Source organism: Galleria mellonella, unplaced genomic scaffold (assembly GCF_026898425.1).
Source record: "Galleria mellonella isolate WM207_F2 unplaced genomic scaffold, CSIRO_AGI_GalMel_v1 utg1650, whole genome shotgun sequence".
NCBI lineage: Eukaryota > Metazoa > Arthropoda > Insecta > Lepidoptera > Pyralidae > Galleria > Galleria mellonella.
The window spans coordinates 118,382-142,432 of NW_026442010.1; the positions used below are offsets into that span (position 1 = coordinate 118,382).

Below are 24,051 nucleotides of genomic sequence, written 5' to 3' on the forward strand. Positions count from 1 at the left end.
TGACGTTATGTCATTTATACACGCCGTCCCTTCGAACTATAATTAATTGATTTTTCGTTTATTTAAATTATACGAAACATTTATTTAAATTAAATAATATTCATATACATTGATGTAGTAAAAGTGCTTTAGTGCCATAAGATACGTGAATAACATTGTGTTATTTTCTATGGTTAGAACAAAAAATTGGATTAGGATCACAATAGGAAAGGAACGTACGCTATTATTTGTTCCACAGATTAGTTTCTAATGTCCGTTCTGTTCCAGGAACTCCGAAAGCGCAATTTTAACAAAAACGTACATTTTGTTTATGAGTATAATATAACTGATCTATAATTCAGCTGTCAAATTTAACAAAACATCTCATAAAAACTATTCAACGGAATACACCAAAAAATGGCGTCGTAACTTTGCTTGTCAATATATAGAATGAATAGAAAATAAATAAAAATGTTTTCATCTATACTAAGCCATGTTTTAAATATTATTTTCATTATCATTGCTGCAAAAACATGTGAGTCTTTTTGTTTTATCAATATAATCTTTTAATTGCTTTATTGTTGTCACACTTAAATTGCATTTCTACAAATTTTTAATAGTATTTTTGATTTTAAGGACCTTGGAAGATATATTACAATTGTTAAAATTAATGTAGATAGCAATTAGTCACAGGATTTTAAGGAAAGTCTCTTTTGTATAGTTATGAAAAGTAACAAAAACCTTCGGTCTTCATTCATCGGATTTTACGTTTTATGGTGTAACGGATTATTTCTTAGCCATAGGAATATCCTTTCACTTTTGCGCTGCTTTCCTTTTTATGGTATTTTTATAGGCACGTATTTTGTGCCCACAATAAGTAATTAAGGTTCATATAGACTATGTATGTTACATTTATTAAAAATATCAAATCCATGTAGTTGAAAATGCAATAATAAATTTTATATATAATATTGAATTCAGAAACAAATATAAATTATCATGGGAGCCTGTTACCAGAGAATTTTTCCTTTATATTATATAGTATACACATACATACATTTCTTTACAGTATTTTGTCATATTTATATAAATTTCGGACAGCCTCAGTCAATAGTAGTCTATGGAGAAAAAGTTATGGGATTTAATAATATTTTTAGGTACATGCGACCTGCCTCCTCCAGTGTCATCCCTCTACCTATACAGTCCGGGGGAGGTGGAGTATACTGATGTGCTAGTAAGAAGGATTAACGACAGCCTGACACTCGTATGTGAACAGCGAGGAGATAACACTCCAAGAATCCACGTGTGGAACTTTGTGCCTGCAAACGGGTCCAGTGAAAGGTGAGCGTCCTGTTTTGTTTTACTCAAAATATGTTCCTCGTCGACGTTACAAATTATGTAAACGTGAACAATTAAAATGAATTGCAGGGCGACGCGGTTCACGGCGGAGCCGCAGGGCCCGACCGTGAGCAGCACGCTGAGTAAAGCGGAGCTGCAGGCGGGGGACAGCGGGCAGTACATGTGCTCGGCGCCGCCGTTCAGCGCGAGCAAGTACATCCTGGTGCAGGGCGGCGGCGGGCGCGCGTGCGGGCGCGGCGCGCTGGCGTGCGGCGCGCGCTGCGTGCTGGCGCCGTACGTGTGCGACGGGCGCGCCGACTGCGCCGCGGCCGAGGACGAGGCGGCGGCGCTGTGCGGCGCGGCGCGGCCGTGCGCGCGCGCCGGCCGCCTCAACTGCTCGTCGGGCCGCTGCGTGCCCGCCGCCGCCTGCTGCGCGCGCGGCGCCGCCGCCTCCGCGCTGTGCCGCCAGCCCGCCTGCTGCGACGAGCACCCGCGCTACGCGCGCCTCGACGGTGCGCCGCTCCATGCCCATACACTCACCGCTTGCCATCAAACACCCAGTATATTTGACCTTAAGCTGAAGCTAAAAATAATCGCAACCATTTCTTATACTAATGTTGACTTTTGCATTTAGCAATGAATGCTTGCTGATAAAATGGTATATCACATGTACCAAATGATTTTCAGCCTTCCATATTGTTACATATTTTGTTGCAGGCTACATGGATGTCGAGTACCCGCCGCTGTATGAGGACAGGCACGCTCCAGATGACTATGGGTTCATACAATCCACAATATACACTGTCACAGGTACCTAATTTTCACGTTCTTTCGTTTTTTAGTTTCTAATTTAATATTAAAGTAACAATGTATGAGTGATTACTGATTTGAATAATTGATTGTAGGGAAGAGATTATTATAATGTGATGTTTTGTCATGAGATATGATTGCAAATAACATATTATGTTTGTATATTCAGCTTGCGCGCTAATATTCATGATCGCGGTGGTGCTGCTGGTGTCGGCCATCTGCAAGATGCATATGAAGCGCGCCGCGCTGCGGAGCTACGCGCAGGCCGAGCGGGCCACGCGCCGCCACTACGGCCTGCAGTATGCACAGGTACGGCGGCACGGCCGCAGTATGCACAGGTACGGCGGCACGGCCGCAGTATGCACAGGTACGGCGGCACGGCCGCAGTATGCACAGGTACGGCGGCACGGCCTGCAGTGTGCACAGGTACAGCGGCGGGGCTGAAACGGCCTGTGGTAAATAGATTGGGGTAGTGGCATGTACTCGTATACAAGAATGATATTTTAGTTGAGGGTAGTTTAAAGAATTCCCTGTGCCAGTAGTCCGACAATGAGCGGTACGGCATGTGCAGGTGGGCGGCGTGGGCGGCGCATTCCCGCCGTGCTACGAGGCGGCGCGGCTGCTGGGCCGCGCGCCTGCTGCCTCCGAGCCTTCCTCACCGACCGCGTCCGCCGTGCCCACCACGCCCGCCACGCCCGCCACGCCCGCCACGCCCGCCACGCCCGCCACGCCCGCCACGCCCGCCGCGCTACAGGTACAAATGGTCGCTATAAACCATAAATGAAATCCACTGTACTACACATCTATGCCACAGTTTAGATATTTGTTAGAACAAACCCAGGTTCGTAAATGTAAATGTAGATTATGTTTTCTCCGTATATAATTACAGATACTGTAATTGTGTGCGGGGTTTCAATATCTTTGTTTAAACGTTAATTTAGCAACACATTTTAAATCCTTCCTAATATCTGTTCAAAACAACCACTCATAAAGCGTTAACACAACTGTTTACACCAACGGCCCTAAACTTGTTGTCCTAGAACTCTAGTATTTCATCGCACACATACGTACTATTAGTATGGGGCACTTGTTTAATATAAATAAAAAAAAAACTTTTGCCACACATCAAAGTTATTTATTTAATATTTTACACAGTTAACATTGCACTTTTAACTAATTTTGAAGGTTCGCTTTGACTGGCGACGTGCGAGACCCTTGATTCAATGTTTCATAGAGTCTGTATGATAAATCTAACTAGTCAGTTTTATTGGCCACACCGGCGCGGCGGCGGGCAGAAATTAGGTCCGAAGTTGGACAGTAATTTGGCTAGCTAAATTACGACTGACTGATTTCGATTTTGTATAAGTTTATGTAGGCATAATACTGCTGATTTAAATAGAAATAAATTATATGCTAGTCAGCAATATAATGTATACATGCTAGGGTTGTAACAGTACGTAACATGGGTCCTAACGAACGTGAAAGTAAATCGTTCCACATCATAATTTGATCGTATCTATTTCCTACCCGCATACGTAGATATCGCCACATCTAGCAGATATGCAATTTTTGATTGTGTATTCTAAATTCGGAGATTGGTGTCGTTTTAATACGAGAACTTCCTCCCGGCAGTGCGAGGGGGCGGGGTCGGGCGGCACCGCGTCGCCGCCGCCGTCGCCCGCCGCCGGCGGCTTCGGGCTCGCCAGGCTGTCCTCGATATTCTCCTCGCGCTACCGACAGGTATGCTCGCCCTAGCTTACGGCCTGAAATAAATAACTATACATTGACAAAAACTCACCAGTTTATTTTAAGCTTAAAGAGAGATGAAGAGAACCGAGAAACAATCCTCGTGTATTTCCATTTACCATTAAATTAAAACATAGAGTTACACATTATTTACTCATTAAATGGTAGCCCCTGCTTGCGCAACTGGTGTACGCTAGTAGGATACCAAGGAAGATGATAGGTAAAAATTAAATCATGTCTAAACATTCTCGAGGCTTACTCTAGAGAAATTTGGTCACAGTCTTGTACCATATTTTCTTGTGGTCAATAAAATTATTTAAATAAATAAAAGTTCCTCATGTGTTGGCACGGTGGTGTCGTGGTGTGGTGCAGGTGCCGACGCAGTGCTGCGACGTGGAGATGACGGCGGTGCGGCCGTCGTCGCTCAGCACCTCCCCCACGCGGCCGCCGCCGCACGCGTACCGCAGCGCCACCTACTGCGACCTCGACTCCACCGAGTTCTACTTCACCAACCCCGAGGCCGGCGCCTGCGGCCGCGACCTCAACTACATGGCCACCCCGCTCGAGTTCTTCAGGCGCCGCGCCCTCCGGAGGAACACGCTCGAGAGGGTCATCGAGCAGATCGGTGAGCGCCAGAGACCGCTTACGTTGCAGCTAGGCAGGTTTCAGCTCAGCATCCCGAGGTTCGGCCGGCGGGCGTCCACCGAGCGGAGACCGGACACGCCAAACGTGGCCGAGATAAACGTGGACGACCTGGACTTCGTCCGGTTGAACTCCAACGACACGTACACGTTGAACGGCAGGACTATCCGGCTGCTGGGGGCGGACTTCGAGAACTACCCGGTGATGGCGGACGGGTCGGTGAGGCCGCCGCCCTACGCGGACGCGGTGCGGTACAAGCTGTACGGCCCGCCGCCCGAGTACCTCAGCCGGGACGCGCTCAACACGACCGTCAGCGTCGTCGAGCCCAGCAGCGCCGACGAGGAGGCGCGGAATAACGTCGAGATGCCGCCCTGCTACGAGGAGCTGGCGGCGGCCGTGGACGCCAACGCCAACGTGGCGACTACGGCCGCCGACAGCACCGCGGCCGCCGGGCGGCCCGGCGCCTCCGGCTACGACGGGAATACGGTCGAATCGATCAATTCGGTCATAGACAACTTGCCGGCCATCGACAGTGATGTGAACGCTAACGAGCCGTTATCCGATAACGTCGTCCACAACGAAGTAACCGTTAACGGCAATTAACAGTCGGCCGTTTTCACTTTTAACCTTAAATGCACATAGCTTCTATTGTTGGTTCGTATTCGACGCCGTGTACGAATGATCTGTCCACGCAAGGGTTCAAAATATGTTACCATATTGGCTGGTACAAGGTGACCGCGTACTTATAGTTAGCTACATGCTTGCGGTGTACACAGCTCGCAGTGCGTTCGACCCGGCGTCGCGTCACACGAAGTGCGTCATCAGTGCCTTAGATCTTAATCAATTTGAGTTACCTTAAACGAGTGTGAAATATAGTCACAGTGAGTTTTAACGTGAAAACTGTAAAACTATTGGCCGCAAAGCCAAGTTTCGCGTGGTAAGACTGAACAAATTAACACGTTCATGCTTTCTTTATTAACTTTAAACCGAGACTTGTCTTCGAACAGCGGCAATTATAAATATATTGCGCCGCTATGTGAGGATGTTCTCGTTACTTTATTCATATGTAATGAATTCTTGATTCGTCACTTTCTCGTACCATTACTAGTGATAATTGACACGAACTTGCCACTTTTAGGTAATTAGATAATTATGCAAATAGACCACCGAAGATCGCCACAAATTAACACGTTAAATAACTGTCAAGTGGTACGTTAAACCTCTCTGTGACGTGTCTGTGTCTGTGTCTGTGTTTACGTTTCTCCTGGCCACCCGACTGCGCCGCGGTGGGGTGGGTGGGTTTTCCTGTTGCCATAATATTTAGTGATACTCATTATTGTAAATATTTATTACAATTATTTTATAATCTTTAGTAATTATTCTTTCGTCCAAATTTCTATTGCGTAATGTTACAAATAGTTCATAGAATGACGTAGCACGCGAGAGCACAGCGGTTACAGGTGAGCTGTCACAGAATGCATATTTTGTGACAATTTTGTTTAGACAGGCGTCTCTTATCATATCGTAGGAGGCAGTCCATTGCTTCACCTACCCGTTCTCTTGTCACGGCCTACATTGTAATCGTATTGCGCCATGTTAAACTTTAAAAGTTTATCATTACACATTTCTCTCACTTTATCTTAATTATTAGCGTGTATTTTAGTAGAGCTACCTCTATTATAAACAATGTTGTTCAAACCCGATCAAAAGGGTATTTATTATTAACTCACCACTCTCGACTCTTGTCGACATCTTATTTTAAATAAGACGTTACTCTTTATTCGCCCAATAAAACCGTCTCGATAGAGAATAAAACGAGATATTTGTAATAGTGACCTTTATTTTAGTGTTTTTAAACAACAGCCAATGTACATGCGGAGAGTAAGTATCGATTGGCGGTGGGGTGGGGGCATGTCCGGTACGTCCGATATGTGTTGGGTACCGCAGGTACTCCATCCCAAATAATGTTGTAGCTCGTCTGAAATATAACTTCAACAATTTCTAAGGGTCACACTGCTGGACACCAGCTTATATTAGATATTTGAAATGTATTTTTATTTTATTTTATTATTAAATTACGAATTATTTCTATTAATTTGCGTCTTTACCAATTTGGTATTGATATACTGCCACAATTACGGTAGGTTTACGTTTAAAGGTCTGCTTTTTAGTATTACTTGCGCGCCGGGAAACGGTGATTTTCCGCGAAAGTCAATATTAGCAAAGACTGTAGTGTACGTTGCCGCGTGGAGTGCAGCCACGTTAGGAAGTGAGGCGACACGACTCGTGCTACATACACGCAAGGAATTTATGAGTTGTATTATGTGAAATACTTGTAGTACGCATGAAAAGATTATAATTATTTGTAGCTTTAAATTGTATTGGCGTACATGAGTGTCATACGCGAGGTGGCGGCCGCCTGGTGGCCGACTGGTGGCCGCCTGGTGGCCTGGTGCGCTGTGCCCCTTATAAATTGTGTTTGTTTCCATGTCGCGCCACACATATCTTAGTCCAAATTTTAGCACAATAATGTACGGTTGTTTATAATAATTGTAATAGCAGTATCGTAGTATAGTAGGTGCCGATTAATATGTTAGCTATTGTGAAGTCGTCGGTTCGCAGTGAATTTACTTCATACGACCAATTGGTAATTTAATTATCAAGTATTGAAAAAGGTTCAGTTGATATTCTGTTTGTAACAAAATCATGTATCGCTTCAAATACTAAACCTTTAAATAAATTACATTATATTATTCACACGATTAGGTGAGTATAGGTTTCGCCACTGGTTTTTTTTTACTTTTATTTTACACAGCGTGACGTCAGCTACAATTATGTACCACGTAATTAAATTATCTCACCACCACAAGCAAATAATGTATTAAATATTTTCCCTAAATATTTCTATGTCGATGGCAAGTTGTCTTGTTATTTCTCCTTAAATATAAATATAATCTTTCATTGTTGACAAATGAAGGCTCACGATATTTGTTCAATATCACAGTTGAAGGCGTATCGTTTTTTTAAAGCAATCATTAAAATAATACGAATGCCATTTGTGGCGAGCGTGAGCGGCCGCGCTTTGTACCGCACGTGTTGCGTCGCCAGGCGCGACATCCTTGCCTTTTAGCATTTTAAAGTAGCAAATAGTGTACTTAATCGTATTAGTCGTAGATATTATCAATACCTGCATGACATGTGTCTGAACTTCGTTACGCGTTCACCGATACGACATCATGACCTTCAAGAAAAGAGCATATTCGTTTTTAAAAAGCCGGCAGCGGCAGCACACCTGCAATGCCGCTGGTGTTGCGGGTGATCATGGGCGGCGGTAGTCACTTACCATCAGGTGAGCCGCATGCTCGTTTACCCCCTGTGTTGTAAAAAAATGCACTATATCGGCACACGTCTCATTTTTCCGCTAGAGCGAGTTGCTTCATTTACGTGGAATCTCCCATAGGACCGTTCTTAGTTATAACTAAAAATTGCTTGCACGATCAAATACAATGAATCTAAGTATTGGATATGCTAGCGTCCGCTCGGTAATGATATTTTAATAACCCTTGTTTTTGCTTCGCTATAGTCGGGTAATAACTGAATCCTTGAACCTATTTATCTTTAAAAAAAATGCAAATTTTTTCAAACATAGTTTTCGATTTTTTCCCAGTATTTTCAACTATTGTCACATCAAGAGTTCGAGTCAATTTGTTACAATGAATGTCTATCGAAGTTCAGACGCAGTAACGAAGTGTTTAGTAAGGGCGAGGGGGCACGTACTACCTCCTTTTTACAAATACATAACTCCGACCAAATATTGCTTTACATTACGACTGTACGCTGCGGTTTGTATGGGAAATATTAAGTTGAGCGTACACAGCGGTGTGTAGTAACGAGCGATAGCGTAATGTAACTATATTACTATAATAACTGTTATATATTTTTGCAACCAAACGAGCAATATTCTTAAATGTACACGTAATTATATAGTTGGAAATATATTTACTAGGAATACAATATTAATTATTAGGCAATTGTAAATAGTTCACATGTAAAATACAGTCGAATGCAGTTTCATTGGCCTAATATAGGTAATACTCGACAAATATGTTGCTTCTGTTTTAACATAAAAAGGGGATATAGTGCAGTCAATGAAGGCAAAAATCAGCTACAGCCTCCGATTTCGTTGAACCTCTATAGATTTGGATGAAAATTTGGGATTGAGTATGTTTTACTCTCTACTGCAAAAGTGGCATATGCTCGTCTTGCGCTATTTAGCATTTTAGGGGTGAAATCCACCCCTTTTGTTGAAAATAGGAAAAAATGCAGATTTAACCACTCTTACTTAAGTATTTGTGTTTAATTAGATAAAATATATTTTTTTAATATTTATATGCATGATTTATGTTTTTAATTAATTTTCCAATCCTTTTAGTAACCCTTAAATCGAAAATCATGACAAAATCAGAGGTGAAAACCTTCATCGACTGTACTAATAGTACTCTTTGTTACGTTCTGGTTAAGTGTACCGGTGTATATATTCACTTTCCTGTTAAGGTAATCAAGGAGGTAATCAACCTACTTGTACAACAATTAGTCCATTACCCTAAGGTTGTCTTGAAAAGATTGCTCTCAGCAATAAGACCGCCTTACTGTACTTATACAATTGTATCGTTGTGTTTGTAAATTGTCTTGCTTATTTCCTATATTGTAAATGCAAATAAAGTATACTCATTCTATCATTCATTCATTTGAGTATACCTGGAAATAGTTGAGTCATATTATATTGCAAGTCGATTAGTATCTTTTAATTATGCTTGAGGTACACAGGCACCTGTTATAAATTGAAATTGTATTCGACTGTACTCCATATGTGGTGTTTAAATATTATTCTAGACATTTCTTTTTTTTTTTTAACAACTTGAAACTTAGCCACCACCATTTCAGTCAGTTGTAATTGATACACCATATGGAAGTAAATTTTTCCACATTTTACAGAGATGTACTTAAGGCGAAACGAAATATATTCTTCTGTGCTGTATGAACAATATTCATGTATATATTTTAGAATACACATACAATTATGATACGATTAGATCTGCAGTATTTTGTCATATTTCCACTTTTTATTATTCTAAGTGTTGCCAGATGAATATAAAACTTTAGTAAAAATATGTTTATTTTTATAATAATATTATTTAAACATATTGCGTTCGCTCAATATTTGTATGGTTGCGCAAACGATGCCGCGGTCTATTTTGACTATATATATATACGAATATATATATATATATATATATATATATATATATATATATATATATATATATATATATATATATATATATATATATATATATATATATATATATATATATATATATTGGATTATATACATATAGGACAAAAACTTGGTGAACCAAAATCACTTCATAAGTTGACATTGATCATTAATTATATAACGTTATGATTCAAATGTGACATGTATATTGTGACGTAGAATAAACAATTACACTTATTAGGCCATTATATCTTGTAAATTTTTAGTACAAAGTTGCTCCCACGTGGAGCACAAAACGCGTACGTCCATCGCTTGGATACCGCGGACGCATTTGCAAATGTATTGAGTGAACTCAAAGTTATTAATGTTTTTTTTAGTTGACGCCATTTTATCTCGAGACATCATATATTTTGTTTAGGAATATTTTACTTTATTTAAATCTTGAAATCAATTAATCATGTATTGATAATGAGAATGTAAATAGTAAATTTGGATATACCGTTATTTTTTAATTTTTCCCATTGATATATAAATGTACTTAAGTCAAAATTAAATTAATTCTAAATCTATTGTCAGTTTTTCTTAATTGGTATATTTAACAAATAATCTTGGTATTACTTCATGTTCACATTGCTAGAATAACAAGGCTTTTGCGTCGAGTGGTTAATTCGTAATCGGGATAAAGGTAATTTGAGTTCTTTATACCAAATGCTACGCGTATGCCAAATTTTGTTACGGTTAGTTGAACCGTTTAAGCGCCATCTTGTAATTATTGGTAAAAAATATTTAATTTCGTTTAATAGTTATACCAAGATTGTTTACTAAATATCCTTAATAAGAAAAAGATTATAGTTGTAAAACTTGGGGCACTACACAACAAATGATCTATTTGTAAGAATCCACAGTGAACAATAATTTATAACATATCAGATATAGAAGTCGCGCGCCGTCGTGAAGCTGCTAATTGCCTTGTAACTAACTACAACCTGACCAACTTTAGTATTTTCTAAAATGTTTTAAATTTGATTAAAAATATTTAATGCAATGAAATAAAATTGTTTTCTCATTTATTACGCAGATGTCGCAGCACTTGCTTCGACGTTATTTGATTTGTTCCATGTAGAAGGTAAAATTATCCGGATATTGTCTAGTTACAAGATAATTATTAGCTAATTTACTATTGTGCTATTCAAAACAATATCTAATGTTGATCTGGGATATTTATAATTCGACGCGCCATTTACGATAGCAGAACTCGTTACACACCTAGTGAGTTTCGACCCCTTAAAGGTGTCAGACATTTTTGTTTAGCGAATGGCGTGTTCTATGTAGTTATTGGTCTAAAACACGTGGTCATAGAAGTGTCGGTATCGTTATGAACCGTAATACCGTTTGAAAAGTGTTCAAAATGCAAAATGACGTAAGACCATGAAATAGTTTTTACTAAAGTTGATCCCAGTATTTGGATATGCCGGGCCCGGCAGCCGGCGAGCTCGCGGGCCCAGTGTCAAGCGAATACAGTACAAAGTACGAAAGCGTCCAGCCTTTCAAATGCCTTACCTTTGTTAGTTGTAAGATAATAAAAGATTTAATGTTAAAAAATAATGGTTCGTTTCATTTCGACTCCTTCAACTTGACGTTTGATTAAAAAGAGAGGAAGACCAAACGCATCAGTAGGAATCCGTGGCTTTGTCTGTAACGTTTAGAATAAAGATTATATAGGATTCGTTTCACTGAAATTCTTATTTAAATGTGAAAGTGAGTTTGTTTGTTACCTTATAGCGCTTTAACGACTTAACCAATCACTAGAAAATTTTATATACACGTACTGTACGGGATAAAGAAGGACATAAACTACTTTTTATCCCTGTCACGCGGGTGAAGTCACGGGAATAGGCTAGTACTAAATAAATGATGTAGGTTGGCGGAGTAGTGCTACAGGCTACATTACAATAGCGCATATGTAGCGGCGGCCCTACCCATTGCGAGGCTGGCTCTCTGGTCGATAGTTTTTTGCGATCTTTGCGAGACCCTTTATTCTTCGTGAAAAGTATGTAATGCGGAACTAGATGTGGTTGTTTAATTTAGGTATTTGTCATATTTGACGAGAAATTTATACAAATAAATAAAATTTGAGTTTTAAAATATATATATCAAATTAATGGAAATTTTCAGCTGATTCAAGAAAACTGTCATTTTTTTTACAATAGTTTTTTTTATTTGTATTTTTTAGTGCTGGTAATTTAGTTCATTCGTGATTGAAATGCCTAAATAGGGAAATTTTTGTAACTTACCACTAGATAAAATGTCACTCACTGGTCGTTTAAAATTTGCTTGGGTTGTTACGCGAGGCCCCTTCGAGAGCGAGGCCCTGGGTGATTGCCCTGTTTGCCACCCCTGAGGCCGTCGCTGCACATATCATCATAGTTTTCATAGAGTTTATGGTATTAGAAGAATAACAAAACAATAGAATGCGAATCATTTATTTACATCCTTGACTAGAAATATAAAAATATTGAAGCTAACACTATGTATGTAGTAACAACGTTAAATTGGTATCCATAATACTGACCTTTCGCTCGCTTGCACTTCAAATGTCACTTTGTTAAAATACATTCAAAATCGAAGTAAAACTTTTTTATACGCCTGTATAAAAAACAAAATATTTGGCGGTGATACACATCATTGCCAGGCGGCCGAATAATGTGCAGCATTGTGCTTATCAAAATGCAATAAACGACATGTGACTACATTATAATTAGCCCGCCTCTAATGCTGGATCGACTTGCCACTAACATGGTCTTTTGAACAACGTTCACACGCCCTGTACGAGTTTCAAGTGCAAACGAAACATAAATTATAAAACATTTAAAAACTTATTCTAAACTTATTGTCGCACTACAGGTAAGTCTCATAGTTTATTAATACGCTATATATATATATATATATATATATATATATATATATATATATATATATATATATATATATATATATATATATATATATATATATAATAGGAACATAATAATAAGAACGGTAATGGAAGGATATCATGTGATATCTCCATCACTAAAATAAAAATAGAATAGATTGGTGACTGCAATATTTTTTCCATCACATATTGTATTAGAAAATAGTTTAGCTTGAAATATTTAACCTTCCAATAGGACAAACTGTTTTATTTTAATGGTTGATAGTGGTATGGTAACCCGCCTGTGCTATCGGTATACACTGGCGGGGCACCAGTGACAAGTGATAGGTGAGAATGAAAGCAGGTCAGTTAGCCCATCGTAACGAATTCCACTAGAAACCTGGTAACCGCGATGGTTACCAGGGGGAACCATGTGGAGATCGACATGATAGGGTGGATTGTTAGCAACGGGACTGGTAATCTGCATTACTAGCAATCTAGCAAAGTGGTGGAGCGAGCTGTATCTGGCGCTTTGCCAATTTCCAACATTTTTAACAACGCGCCATCTACCAAATAAAAAACAAACTACTGCACTGCTATCCTGTAAATGAAACATGAATGTAGAAAGCAGAATTTGTTAAAAATGTCGAATTACAATTAACACCTGCCACTATTTCGAGAAACCTTGTAAAATAACAAAGCACACCTACACATGCCTACATTTGATAATTTCTCATTAAAGTATTTGTTTTTAATTCACTAACACGATTCTCTTAAGTCGATAGAAAAATATGTATATATTACAACAGTGTTATATACACGCACGTCCACTGCCTCCAGTCCAATTATAAAAATCGATTCAGAAAGGACGATCCTGGGGAAGTTCCAAACATTCCTGTTTGTACATTACATAGGCGACATCTTCTCGAACAACTCCTGAAGGGCCAACGCCTTTGCTAATCTTCTTCTGAAATCCTGGAAAAGAAATGCCTTTTTCAGTGAATGAAAATGGACGGTGGTGGTCGCTCTTTTTTATGTTGTACGACATCTTTATCAATTCTTTTGCAGATACAGTTTGACAGTTCGTTTGCGATATTTAGGGTTTACTTTTTTTTTTTATACAACTTAGAATGGCAAACAAGCTGACGACCCACCTGATGGAAAGTGGTAACCGTCGCCTATAGACAGAGCAGTACCATGTCATAACAGAGTATACTGTTTCGCCCATGATACCCCCCATGTGTTGCCATTCCTGAGGACTCAGGTGTTATTCCTCTGTACCCAGTAAATTCACGCCATATCCTACCCTTCAAATCAAAACACAGCCATGGAAACACAATGGCTTCACGGTTGAAACACGAATGCGACAGAGATACCCAAGCAAATGACTTTTGTACAAAATCTTCCCCTGGCGGTGGTGATCACACTTTTTTTACGTTGTACGACATATACCAATTTTGAGCCGATTTTGACAGTTCTTTTGCAATATTCAGAGTTTACCACCGTGTTGGTGTTATAATCTAGTGATGGTGTCGTCCCTCACTAACAGTGACAGTGTCATTTCAGTCAAGTCTAAGACGCGCTGTTCTGAAGTCACTATTCCTACATGGTAGTGGTTTGGATTGAAGCATGGGATACAACAATGAAATTACATCTTACAAATTCTTCAAGAATGTATGTATCCTGTGATGTTTGTGACTACAGTGAGCTGCGATGTTCATCAAAAACTTTATTTTTTTTGTATCTGGTTATAAAAACATTAAATTGAAGTTTTCATGAACTCTTGTGCATTCACTGATTTCCAGTTTGCATCTGCGCGACACCTACACACATTTTTTAATGGATGATAATGGAATGGTAGCCCCACCCGCGCTATCGGTATACACCGGCGGGGCACCAGTGAAGGATGATAGATGAGGATGAAGTAGGTCAGTTAGCTCATCGTGACGAATTCAACAAGAATTGTTCACGATGGTTTCCAGGGGAACCACGTGGAGGTCGACCTAATAAGGCATATTGCTAGCAATGGGGCTGTCAAACCCCATTGCTAACAATCCCTTTCCCTCCTATATACCTATATTATGTTTATATAAAGAGTGAGTATTGACCTGGTGCAGCGCGTGGCCGGAGTGCGGCACGCGGCTGGCGAACATCTCCTTGGTCATGAGGCAGAGCGCCTTCCCGTTCATGGGGAACCGCTCGGGCAGCCCGCCGCGCCGCGCCACCCAGCGGCCCACCTCCGCGCGGCCCCACGACCGCGGGTCTGCGGGTGCACAACCACTCATATGTACATGGAATGCTCCGCCAACCGTATACAGTGGGGGATAAAATGATGGGGGTGAAGTCAGCTCAGTTAGTCCATCATGACAAATTAACTACAATGGTTTTTAGATTAACCATGTGACGTTTACCTAACAAGGAATATTGATAGTAATGGGGACAAGCATCCCCATTACTTCAACCATTGAAAGATACTATATACCTTTTTTTTTATACAACTTAGAATGGCAAACAAGCTGACAGCCCACCTGATGTAAAGTGGTAACCGTCGCCTATAAACATGAGCAGTACCATGGACATAACAGAGTATACTGTTTCGCCCATGATACCCCCGATGCGGTGCCATTCCTGAGGACTCAGATGTTATTCCTCTGTACCCAGTAAATTTACGCCATATCCCACCCTTCAAACCGAAACACAGTCATGCAAACACAACTGCTTTACGGTTGAAACACGAATGGGACAGAGGTACTCGCAATCGACTTTTGTACAAAATTCCCCTCTGGTAAAACAATGCCTGTACACGGGAGACATTTAAGAAAAAAATTGAATTTGAAGACTAATATCTATTCGTATGTTTATTCCGGTAGCACACAAAAACTCCTGCACTGAATTGGATACGGTTGTCACAGTTATGTTCCTGGAGGTATTAAAGTGTGGGGTATGTTTTATCTTGACACCACATCTACAAGTAGTCTACAGCATTGGTTTTTCTTTTTTTGCAACTACACGTACAAAGTAGCGGGCAAAAAGCTAGTGTCTAACAAAATGGGGCCTGACTCACATTCCATTTAGAACGGGGAGAGTTCAGTTGTTATTCGATTGGCGAGCTATGTGCGTGGTAACATGACAATACCTAATGGCAAGTCGTCCTCCTGCAAGGCGGCGAGGTGCAGCGCGGTCCAGCCGCCGCCGTCGGCGGGCGGCACGCGCTCGCAGCGGGCGCGCGACGGCATGCTCTCACTGGCGCACTCGAACGTCTGCAGCGCACAAAACAAAAAAAGTTAATTGAAATTCTAAATTTAAAAATGGTGCCAATATTTTGAACAAATTTTATACGAAAACTTACAAATTCAATACTTATTAATTGATAAACACAGCCTATATAAAGCCTTTTTTTTGTTTTGTTAATTTAGTATAGTGTAGTGCCAAATTTAAATAACACAGTGCAACTTTACTGTATGCACAGGACTAATCCTCTAGAGGAATTTATCGACTGTCACTGTTTTTGTGAACTCAATTTCTATTCGATATGATCACACATGTCAAGAAATCAACATGATAAGGGGCGAGCCTACTGCCACAGCTACCGCTGTCTCTTTGCTAACGGTTTTCCATCAGTTGTAACTTTAAATTGTTGTTAGCTATATTCCAACTCAGAAGTTTGATAATAGCAACATTCTCATACGGAGAGACATTAACATAGACAAATAATGTATCAGTTTTGCTAGAAAAAGTTTGCCGTCTATTTATTGCAATACAAGTAGGGACAAATAATGCACCTGAATACATCTCTCGATATAATGTAATCCATTTGAATACAGCCAACCGGTCGAGCCGCGAGCGCGACAATATAGGATATCCGTTACATTCAGAAATTAACAAATACCAAATATTGAATAGCATCGCGGAAACCGATTCGGCGCCATTTTGCCGGAAACGGGATGTGGGCGAGCAATGGCGGATTAAATGTGGCGGCTGACGGGTGGCCTATTATATAATTATTTGCTTTTGTTGGCCGACGACTGTCGACGGAGGATGGTGACATCCTGACACAATTATACATAATACGTCACTAATCCGTACAAATTATACAAATAAATAATAGTACCTACACTCCCGACTGGCATTTCATTTTCTTTTTGGCAAATTAGTGGTCGGTCCATCCCATTTGATGGAATGTGATAACCGTCGTCTATTATCATGAATGACCCCACGGATATCACACAATATTTTACGTTTCCCATAGTATCTCTTATGTCGTACCGTGCGTCTCCCATATGCTTCTGTGCCCTATAATTTTGCTGCCATCTTACTCTTCAAACTGGACTGGTTTTCAGTACAAGCACAGATGTCTCATGGGCGAAACGTGATTAGTACAGAAGAACGAAAGTAAGCGACATGTATGTATGAAGACATTTAGTTGCGTGGATGAATTGCCAGTCCAGGGGGAAAGGGATTGTTAGCAATGGAGTTTGACAGCCCCATTGCTAGCAATATGCCCTATTAGGTCGACCTTCACGTGGTTCCCCCTGGAAACCATCGAATTCAACAATTCTTGTTGAATTCGTCACGATGGGCTATTTGACCTACTTCACCCTCACCTATTATCCTTCACTGGTGCCCCGCCGGTGTATACCGATAGCGCGGGTGGGGTTACCATTCCATTATCATCTATTAAAGTAAAAACTGCCAGCCTCTATGTGCATGTGCGTTCTTTGGCAGTAGGAAACGGGGACATAAGATGATTATTCCAGTCTTCATAATGAATGTACTCATAATAGATATAATTGCAATGAATTTATAGATTATTTACAAAGAATTTGGTATGTTTGATTGGTCGTGTATTCAAGCTCGTATGAAAATAACGGTCTTGTTATTTTTCATACGAGAGCTCGTTTCCTAGCAACAGTGTAGCCATGCGTGAAAAGGTATTTACTACGCCACTGTCTCCGAGTATGTCGCAAGAGTTTATTGTTTATATTATTATTATATTTATTGTTTATCTATACAATAATAATCTATTTTGCTTTACAAAACAAATAAAGCACTGTTTTCAATCGTGGCATTTTTGTTTTATTTAAAACCCAAACTACTAAATTGATTGTGTAAGTGAATTCTGTGGGGCCAATCTGAAAGTATAGACAAATTCGCAAAAGGAAGCTCCTTGGAAACCGCACTGTACTCGATACGATTCTAGTATGTGCAGATAAATTCCCTGTTGATGGCGTATTCAACATCACATTGCGCTCGCAAACGCGCATTAAAGATGATGAAAAGTGGATCAGAAGAATGGAGGGAAACCTTTGCACTACAGTGGAACATCAGAGGTTAATAATAAAAATAGAATAGTTAATATTCTATATTTTATGTATACCTAATTTGTAAAACTATATAATAAAAATGATGATAACTTAGAATTTGCCCGTAACTTTACATTTGGGGATTTTGGAAATGGGTGACTACGTTTAGATAAAACTTACACAAGATTTTAACTTGGACCTTCAGAACATAATTGTAAAAACCGCCTCTAATTTGGTAGAGTAATTTTTGCATAATACCAAAAACAGTACAGACAGAAAACAATACTAAAACGTATTGTTTTGCCTTCTATTGATCTTATCAAGAAGCCCCATTTCATTTTTTCTTAAATATCTCCGATGTAAAGGACGGGTTGTCTGGTTACAATGTTATTATATTAATAAGATATTATTTCTGTATTTAATAAACAAAATTAAAATTGATAGTATACTTATTAAGAATCACAATAAAATTAGTTAATTTAAAATGTTCGCGTTGTTGACTTTAGATATTAAGTATATCTAAAATAAATAAAGTCGAAATGTTGGCAATAAAAAGCAGATATGTACGTACTATTTATCTGCAATTATCCATCGCGTTGAGTCACGATAGTGTTTTATAATAATATCATAATAAAATTTATTTGATTTTTTTTTTGTAATGGTTGTATGTTGTATGTGTTGGTGTAGGTTGTATGTAGTGGCATACACTTATTTATTTTACAATTACCTGTATTTCTGTTATTTACAGCAGAGGGAAAAATTATAAAAAAAAAATCCCGCCAACTTTAACGGAAACGCGCCTTCCCGCCAAACGGACGGACGTACCATAATCGAAATCGACACTTCCGCTCGTCTCAAAAAAGGAACGTCGGCTTTTTATTATCCGCTGGCAAAGATATAACGTCTGTTCTGCTCTACGTACATCCTTTAATGCACCATTGTTTATGGTTACATTTTATTGGGCTGTTTATAATGTATTGTTTATTCTAAATAAAAAGTTAATTACCTATCGTTATCATTATTATAAAACGAGCTACGGATGAATTTGCAGACTGAATCTTCAGCATAAATTATGAAGTATACGAAAGTACATTATACTATGTCATAACATAGTACGTTCGGATGGACGAGTGTATCTTTACGCTCGTTACACATTTATTATTACAGTTACAATTTTATATTTTATTTTCGAAAAGATTAACTAGTTACCTACATTAAAATTTATTCTGTAGATTTCGTAAACTAGGTGAATAGTAGGTATAAGAATATATGTATACGTACCGTATACTATATATACATCGTGACAATGTGACAAATTCTGAGGCGCTATTTCTTTAAACTTGTATTTATTATTTTAATTTGGTAATTTTGCAAAATTACTGTTTTATAGACTATCACAAACTAAATTTTTAATAATTTTTACTCAAATCTATTAGAAAATTAGTTCATATTGATCCTTAGAATAATAATTTTGCTGTGATATCAAATTTAAATTTTAGATATAGACTTAGGAATGGCGCCTCATAATCGACCAACAGTAAAACAATAGGTAGCAAATGTTATGATAAAAATGGAAGAGTGAAGCATCCGCTATTACTCTGACATACATATATACTGACATATTTCTGAGAAAGCCGTGAGAGTATAAAATCCGCAATTTAAGATAATTGTCGACTATTGTTGCGTTTCCCGCCAACTCTCCCGCGCTCTCTCCATCCGGCAACACAATGGCGGGAACTCGTCATTATGGCGCGTAATTGTTTTTTAAGACGAAGGAAACATGTTACATACTGATTAAGTAGTATGGGAAGTTTTTTTTTAATTTATACCTGTGAACTTTAAGTATCGGATGTTTAAATTGGTAACTTTAAAGGATATTGACGTAAATAATAGTAATGACGTTTCCTCGCAATATAGAATGCAAATAAAATTTTCCGTATTCAATTTTTTCTCTTGGTAGGTAGATACATGTGTGCCCTTTTTAAGATCTAGCCCATCCCTGAAAATAATACGTGTGTAAAAATTACCAAAACATTCTAATACATGGCTTTGTTTGTTCCTTTGCTTTTGTATAGGATATAATACCTATATAAATAAGTTTCATTTCCCATTTAATTAATTTCTTATTTCTATTTATATATGTCAATCTTGCGTAATTTTTTTATGCTTGAGATGCTAAGCAAGCTGTTGGTGTACCTAAGAGGGGATCTTTGCTAGAATCTAAGATTATAATTATAAATCAAACAAAATTGCGTTAGCGCATCCATTGACTGATTAATCAGCCTCCTAAATTTATTGTAAGAGGGCGCCTCCCATAAAATTGACATCTATAATTTTGAACAAAAATGCGGAATGGTCTAAGTTTGATTGATGATTTTAAATAAACCCTCCATATACTATGTACCGTGCGGTCGCGACATAGAATAGGCCTCCTTTCCTATCCCGTGGGTGTCGTAAGAGCCGACTAAGGGAGGCCGAGGGATGGGCAACAGAATCCCTCTTGTAACTTCTCTAAAGCCTGACTGCTATTGCCAATCCGCTTGCCAAGCGTGGCAACTACTGGCAAAAGGGAAAGGCTTATGTTTAGCAGTGGACAGTCAAAGTGTAATATGATGACGGTGATGTATGTATATGTGCCATGTTAATAAGACTTATATTATCTGTCGAAGCTACTCAGCGATGTTCTTGGATCAATAAATGTGAATAATTTTCTACGATACACAGCCAAGAGGCGGGAGATATTTTAATGAAATTTGGTAAGGGCTCCTGGATACTTGATTAAGGCCAATGCCAATATAACTCATTAACATTCCACTGCTGGGCACAGGAGTCTCTCTAGAAGAGAAACGTGGCAGCTTGGTACAGTACAACGTATATGTTTATCAAATCCTCTGTCCCATTCGTGTTTCAATCGTGTTGAAGGGTGGGATATGGCGTGAATTTACTGGGTACAGAGGAATAACACCTGAGTCCTCAGGAATGGCAACGCATGGGGGGTATCATGGGCGAAGCAGTACACTGTATTATGTCCATGGTACTGCTCATGTGTATAGGCGACGGTAACCACTTTCCATCAGGTGGGCCGTCAGCTTGTTTGCCATTCTAAGTTGTATAAAAAGAAAAAGATCTAGTAGGATTGAGGTTTTGGTGGACAAAATCGAACATAAACTGGGATACATTCGATCATTGCATGTAATAATTAAAATTACTGAACCGATTTTAATATTTTTTTAAGTATATCTATTCTTACAGATATAAAAATATTTTCCAAATCGATTTACAACTGACGGAGTTATGAGGTAACAAACAAAAAAGATTACAACTTAATTCATCAGTGATCAATCAGGAATCTCCTTCTTTTTAAAGTTGGTTGAAAATGACCCTTCAAATGGCAATTCTTGTTTGTTATGAACAGTACCTAGGAGGCTGGTCGCATCACCCCTGCTCACATTGTGTACTATTTAAATGCGAATGTTTGCGAGGACGAATGGTTGCTTGTTACTTTTTCACGAAAAACAAATTAAATGCAATTTGGGACTCGAATGGATTGTATACTAACTTACAAGATAGGATATTTTATATACCGATACGGAACGAATACAGGTAATAAATGTAATCGGAATAATTTACCGTACGGAATACAGCTACACAGCCTTATCTAATAATAATTGTCTTAGCACATGTTAAGTAAAAATTTATCAATTACATATGTCCAAATAATTATTCTAAATACATATTAATTGTTACATTGAATTAGTTAATTATATATTAGTTAATACCCTAATATTTATTATAAAAGTAATTGTGAACAGATGCCTAAAACAGGGGCAGTTATGTCAGTGGTTACCCAATATTATACTATAATAGAATAACTTACCATAAAAATAGTGATAAATAAATCCCTTTTTATTCCTGGTATCTTCAACCACCAATTTTCACTTTATTTGATTAATCACAAAATCTCCACAATAATTCGCAAAACCGAATGGCGTATACGAAGTTAGCGCGTAATTTCCCTACTTACTTGCGTAAGCACAACCTTCCTCAACAGATGTTGACGACTGAATGAATGAACAAGTAAATTTGTGAATCGTGAATTTCATGTTCGAATGAATGAATGCAAACGATCCTGTATACGTAAAAAATATTATACGATAGGTACTACACTGAAAATTTAACTCTATTACGTGAGCGGTAAGGACGAACATTTCACCTGTGCAAAGTGACGTTTCTAACGTTATATTTTCGTAACGTATTTGCAAGCATGCGCCGTCAGTGACCGGATGCGGGTATTTACTATTCTTTTCCCACCTTCTCTGATCGCCATACGCGAGCGAAAGATAGAATATGTTTTAGAATCGATAATGAATATCTAGCATCCTGCCTGTCAGCATGTGGCTGTGAAACTAATCGTTTCCGTATCATCTATTTCATTTCAAACATCTTATGTGAATTCCTAAGGTGTCCAAATATACACTGTCCTACATTAGATTAGAGTCGAGTTTCAACATAAAAGATTTCGCAATGCTCAATATAATTATGTTCAAAACGATAATTATGGGCGCGTTTCCGCCGCTATTTCAGTTTCCCGCGCAAAATATTTTTAATATATAATGGCAGATACCAACAGCCATATATTAAGAGAGTCCGTACTCAAACTAGACATTAATTACTGTGTAAAAATACATGTAGAAATTATACAAAAAAAAAAACATTCAATAAACAATAACACACGGCCAGTGTCTGGAAATTCTACCTGCTGTGTTAAGAGATAGTTGCCATAACTGCGGATTATATCTACTGTGCTCTAGGCAACTTATCCTTGTTGATCGATACTGACCATCGAATAAGACAAAGCTGCAAGGCGAATGAAATTCACTAAATTTATACCTAAGTCATAAGAAAGCTAAGACTGCGACAAAGTACCTATTAGAAATACTTTTTTTAAACTAACATATACCAGCACAGATGGGGTTATCATTTTATTTTTTCTATTGAACAAAGTACGGAGTGTATGTATAAAGTAAGATTAATTTCACTAGACTTGTACAAAAGTCGTTTGCGTCCCGTTCGTGGTTCTACCGTGAAGCAGTTGTATTTGCATAGCTGTTTATGTTGATGGGGTTTGAACGCTGGCGGAGCACCAATGAATTTTCCAGAGAATAGATGAATTCATAATTAACCATGAGTTTTCCTCAGGAATGGCAATTCTCGTCTCCATTACTTGTGCGACATCCCTTTCCCCCCGGCTGTGTATGGGCAAAACAGAATGGGAATAAACCTGAGTCCTCAGGAATGGTCCATGGTACTGCTATTATGTCATGTCTATAGGCGTCGGTTATCACTTTCCATCAGGTGGGCCGTCAGTTTGTCTGCCATTCTAAGTTGCATAAAATAATTCCCGATCGCAGTGTTCTTAAGGTTTACGAAAATTGCGAAGATCCTTAACAGAGTTTTATAGAAAAACAAATAGATCTTGTATAGTACGTATTGTTGACAATTGCAGGTTTCCATATTGTTTCGTTGTTTCTAATGGAATCGCAAGCGTGTCCAACAATTTTACAGAACCAGCGCTAACAATGAGAATATAAACAGTTCTTTTTTCATCGTGTTGCACCTCAGACAGTAAGTCGCCGATGTAGCTTTTATTAATATAATAAAAGATCGTTTTGTCCGTCCCTCCCGGAAACGGAAGTGCATTGTAAACAATCCTAGTGGTGCTGTCTATGGAGCAAAGGTTGTAAAGTCTGGGATGTCCTGTCCTTTTAAACATAACGACTCCCTTGTTTGTCCTATCCGGTGTGGTCATTGTGTACATTTTTACTGTTTCACTAACACTATTATTAATGGCTTTTGTATGAAAACAATAACAGGTATATGCCTTTAAATATGATTCCGTTCAATAGAGACACTCAATTTACAAAGAGCAGGTGAGGTTGAAGAAATGTCAACAGCGGAGCTGGACAACAGATAAATATAACAACCCTTCAGTATACCGCATTCAGGCAGATAAACGCATTTAAATATATTGTATTAATTAG

At 38.8% G+C, this 24,051-nt stretch overlaps 3 protein-coding genes across 7 annotated transcripts in view; 2 read left to right on the plus strand and 1 right to left on the minus strand.

The window, feature by feature from the left end:
* The window catches only part of LOC113514422 (glucose-6-phosphate exchanger SLC37A2), a 221,768-nt gene that overhangs the window by 23,146 nt on the left and 174,571 nt on the right, over positions 1–24,051 (plus strand). The window lies entirely within an intron of this gene.
* Positions 79–9,773, plus strand: LOC113514439 (uncharacterized). The gene is made up of 8 exons (XM_052892785.1): positions 79–514; positions 1,137–1,320; positions 1,408–1,829; positions 2,035–2,127; positions 2,297–2,436; positions 2,699–2,881; positions 3,760–3,867; positions 4,246–9,773. The coding sequence occupies exons 1-8, from the start codon at positions 451–453 to the stop codon at positions 5,116–5,118; spliced, it is 2,067 nt and encodes a 688-aa protein (XP_052748745.1). The 5' UTR covers positions 79–450; the 3' UTR covers positions 5,119–9,773.
* On the minus strand, positions 12,801–22,123 carry LOC113514403 (transcription factor ETV7). 2 transcript variants are annotated; one of them, XM_026898485.3, is made up of 4 exons: positions 21,888–22,123; positions 15,844–15,967; positions 14,816–14,970; positions 12,801–13,682 (listed from the first exon to the last, which is right to left on the minus strand). In XM_026898485.3, the coding sequence occupies exons 1-4, from the start codon at positions 21,888–21,890 to the stop codon at positions 13,614–13,616; spliced, it is 351 nt and encodes a 116-aa protein (XP_026754286.1). In that variant the 5' UTR covers positions 21,891–22,123; the 3' UTR covers positions 12,801–13,613. The 2 variants fall into 2 exon arrangements, with proteins under 2 accessions (XP_026754286.1, XP_052748751.1); XM_052892791.1 differs by lacking the exon at positions 21,888–22,123 and adding an exon at positions 16,490–16,585.